The 3,937-nt window shown below is 34.3% G+C and overlaps 2 protein-coding genes across 2 annotated transcripts; both read right to left on the bottom strand.

The window, feature by feature from the left end:
• Positions 1-510: 510 nt before the first annotated feature.
• On the bottom strand, positions 511-949 carry LOC131875212 (cytochrome P450 750A1-like). Its single transcript, XM_059219276.1, has 2 exons — positions 662-949; positions 511-558 (listed from the first exon to the last, which is right to left on the bottom strand). Exons 1-2 carry the CDS (start codon positions 947-949, stop codon positions 511-513), a joined length of 336 nt encoding a protein of 111 aa, XP_059075259.1.
• A 46-nt stretch (positions 950-995) lies between these two features.
• On the bottom strand, positions 996-1,379 carry LOC131076255 (cytochrome P450 750A1-like). The gene has a single exon (XM_058013332.2). It carries the CDS (start codon positions 1,377-1,379, stop codon positions 996-998), a length of 384 nt encoding a protein of 127 aa, XP_057869315.2.
• Between the last annotated feature and the right edge of the window lie 2,558 nt (positions 1,380-3,937).

The following is a 3,937-nucleotide window of genomic DNA, read 5'->3' as shown; positions in this document are numbered from 1 at the left end:
CCCAAAGTGTGGAGAGCAAAAGGATGGAGGGAATTACACATGATGCCCATTTGCTAGGTTTTCATCATGGTACTTGTCTAAGGCACCTATTGGCCAAGATTTCACCATTGGACAAATGTTTCTTTCTTTTTTTTTTCTTCTTTTTTTTTCTTTTTTTTTTTTCTTTTTTTTCATTTTTTGGAATTTTTTGAAATTTTTTGATTTTGGGAAGGAAATTTATGGATGGAGATGGATGAGGATAAATAGATTTGGAAGATAGGCGATAAGGAAGTTTCATATCAAGATAATAGAAGCCCATTTGGAGTGACTACTGGATATTGGTACAACTTTATTAGGAATGAATGGATTATGCAAAGGCTTGGATTAGATGGTTTTGATGTGGAATCTGTGTGGTGTAAGGGATATGGCAGTGGCAGGTGTTTGGATGGAATAAGGGAAAGTGAACTCGTGGATATGCTATATCAGCATTTTCTTGGCCACGCCAGGATTTTTAAGAATCACGCTCATCGCCTAATCTAACGAAGTAGACGTCGTTTCAATTCCAGCAAAGAAAATATCCTTCAAAAGTTATTCAGCCTTGTTAGATCAAGAAAGAAAAGAACTACCAAATAAATTGAAAAGAAAAAAGGTTTGGATTGTCTCATAAGAAGTGAATACGTACAAAAACAATAGCTTTAATGTTTTTCTCTGTGATTTCCCTTCCATCGAGACTCTCCATTTCCAAGAGCACGTCAATGATGTCCTTAGTATCAGACTGGGGCTTATCTTCCTCCTGCATGTTCCTCATGGGCTGTTGGTGCTCCTCTATTATTCTCCTTATCACTTGGTCGAATGAATTGTGTACATTTTTCATTCGTCGCTTCACTCCTTGCAAGTCCAGCCAGTCTAAGAATGGAATAGAGTCCCCGATATTGAGAGCTCCTGCTGTAACTGCCGCCTCTGTAGCCATCTTCTTTACCTCTTCACCATGACCACCCAGATGAGCGTCGCCATTATTAGAAGTTTTGATATCGGCAAGGATTCGCCACGACTGCTTGCACAAACGATGAAAACAAGTTGGTGAGATTAACAGGCTTCTTACCCTGCCCAGACATCTCCCACACTGAACGAATAGCCAAAAGCATTTCTTCCTCTCGTATACATCTAAAGGAATCGATTCTTTTGGTATTCAGCAATTCTATCACGCATATCTTTCTCATGTGTCTCCAATAAGCCCCATAAGGTGCAAAAATCAGATCCTTGAAATTATAGCCAATGTATTTTCCTGCAGCAGTAAGAGGTCGGCTGGCAAAAACATTATCATGGATTTTCAAGAACTCCCTGGCCATGGAAGAAGAACAAATGACAACAGTGGGAACAGATCCCAACTTCAACATCATGATGGGTCCATAGTTCTTAGCAAGTTCATGAAGATCACAATGAGGAAGCCTTTTCAGCTGGTTCAGATTTCCAATAATGGGTCATGCAAACGGCCCCGGGGGCAATCTTGATCGCGATGTATTTTGGCTAAATATATACAAAACGCACAAGAAAATGATGTACACAACAATGAGTGCACATATAGTAGCTGTCGATAAAAAAATGCAGGGAACGCACTCTGTATCTCAAATTTATGTTGGTGTTGGCGTGACTTTCTTTGTTTGATTGGATATACATTCGAGACTGTTAGTTTTTAATTCCGTTTGCACCCCACATTACCCTACATTCAATAGAAAAAATAGAACTAGAATTTAATAGTGGCCGGCATCATCAAGTAGTGGAGTGACCCATGATAATGATCATACGTTATTCTATGAAAACATCATACTAATTCAGATTTAAGTTATGCTCGCTGTGGTTTGAAAATGGATAATAAGGGGTGACATTATAATAATATCAATTAATATTAAAATATAATCTTAATTTATGATTAAAACTAAAAATCTGCATTTCTTAAGAATAGATGAATTTTTAAATCTAAACTTCAATTATATGTCAATGTAGAATGAATGATAGGACTCATAATCAATAGTAATTCAGATTTAAGTTGTGCTAGGTATAGTTTCAAAAGGGTATTAAGGAGTGGAGTAATAATAATATCAAATAACAAAATATCACTCTAATTTGTGATTAAAATTATAAATCTACAATTTTTAAGAATAGATCAAAACTTAAATCTAAATTTAAATTATATGTCAATCTAGAATAATTAGTTAAGACTCATAATCAAAAAATAGATAGTTAAATACTAACTCACAAGAAGGGGTTACTTTTCTCCACTTAAGGCTATATAGGAACTAGGAGTGTAATCCTAGGGGTAAGTAGCATGATAATTAAAGAGATAGAATTTTAGCTCATTATGCCTTCAAATTAACCATTTCATATTCACAAGTAAATTCAAAAGGTTTGTGTCTAAATGTCAGATTTAAAACTTTATTAATATTAAGAAGCATGTAAACTTCTTATGTTTAGATATGACATATCATGCATGAAATATAAGATGTAAGAAATGGTATCTCCCCAATATCATATACAAATAAATATCATACTACATACATGATTGAAGTAAAATAGTAATGTGTAACTATCTAGTAAGTGTACCAAAATGAGAGACGAAAAGTAGCTAAAACTGTTAGGCCCAATATGGAAAGCTAATGTACTGAGAGGGGAGGGGTGAATCAGTACATCAAAACATTTCTTCAACAATATCTTTATTGTTATGCATAAACCGAATAGTGTAGTAACATAATATAAAACTAAAACAAATAGATAACAATCATACATGATTCACTCCATAACACATATATTTTGGTTACGTAGAAACTCTTGGTTAGAGAGAATAGCTGCGGTGGGAATGGCACCCACAACTTCACTACTGCAATAATAAAGAGTGCTCGATTAGAGCTACATGTTTAGCTATTTCTAATAGCTTACCCTATTAGGAGTAACAAGATCTGTCAGATCTACCTTGCTAAAGGATTTTACAACACTTCATCTAAATGCTACACCTGGTTAGAGGCTTTACAATTTATAGACTTGATTAGAGTCTTTTACCCTGTTAAAGGTTTCTCTTTCAACTTCACAATATTACAATAAAATCATTACAAATATCTGCAACTTTACATCTTAAATGTTATAGCAGATTCTATGTGCTCAGAATAGATTACCTTGCTTATAGCATACCTCAGTAACCCATATAGTAACTCGGTAAACCCTTTTGTTTACTTTGTTCTTCGACTGTTCTCTAAAAACCTTCTCGGTGACCTCTGTGTCTTTGTAACAGTCTTCTTACACTCATGCACACACCTTTAACTCTTAACTCATGATGTATAAATAGATCTCTTATGACGGTGATCCAATTCATTGCTTCGATCTTACAAACATGATTTATTGAATAAATAATCATATAAAATATTTTATTGGTTAGATAACCTCAAAATCATACATAATCTTTAAGTGCAATTTCCAATGTGATAATGGTTAGATGTACCTCGATCTTGTAACACATTTTCATATGCATGTCTAGGTTCAATGAATCTGGTAACACATTTCACTCGGTGTAAATCAACTCGGTGTGTCTTCTTGCTGCTCAATAAACATGTAAAGATACTTAGTAGGCAGCTCGGTGTATACTGCGTTCTGTGACTGCTTTCTTCTATAACCGACTAGACTGTACATACGGACTAAATATTTCAGTAATAGATAACCGACTAGAGTATATAGTATAACTTTGACATAAAACTAATGGCAATCTGATAAGTAGTAACAATCTCCCCTTTTGAAATTAGTTGAGATGTTTGACAAAAACTACTTTCAAAGTTATAACTCAAAAATCTATATACTTTGCGAAATGACTATATTGACAGTATATACAATAGTCAATAAAATAATATATCAGATATACTCCCCTTGTCAATATACTATACATAACTCTGATTTTGCATGCTTGGTGATCTGT

Source organism: Cryptomeria japonica, chromosome 4 (genome assembly GCF_030272615.1).
Source record: "Cryptomeria japonica chromosome 4, Sugi_1.0, whole genome shotgun sequence".
Classification (NCBI taxonomy): domain Eukaryota; kingdom Viridiplantae; phylum Streptophyta; class Pinopsida; order Cupressales; family Cupressaceae; genus Cryptomeria; species Cryptomeria japonica.
The sequence above is the reverse complement of the archived record's forward strand: the minus strand, read 5'-3'. Positions and strand labels throughout refer to the sequence as shown.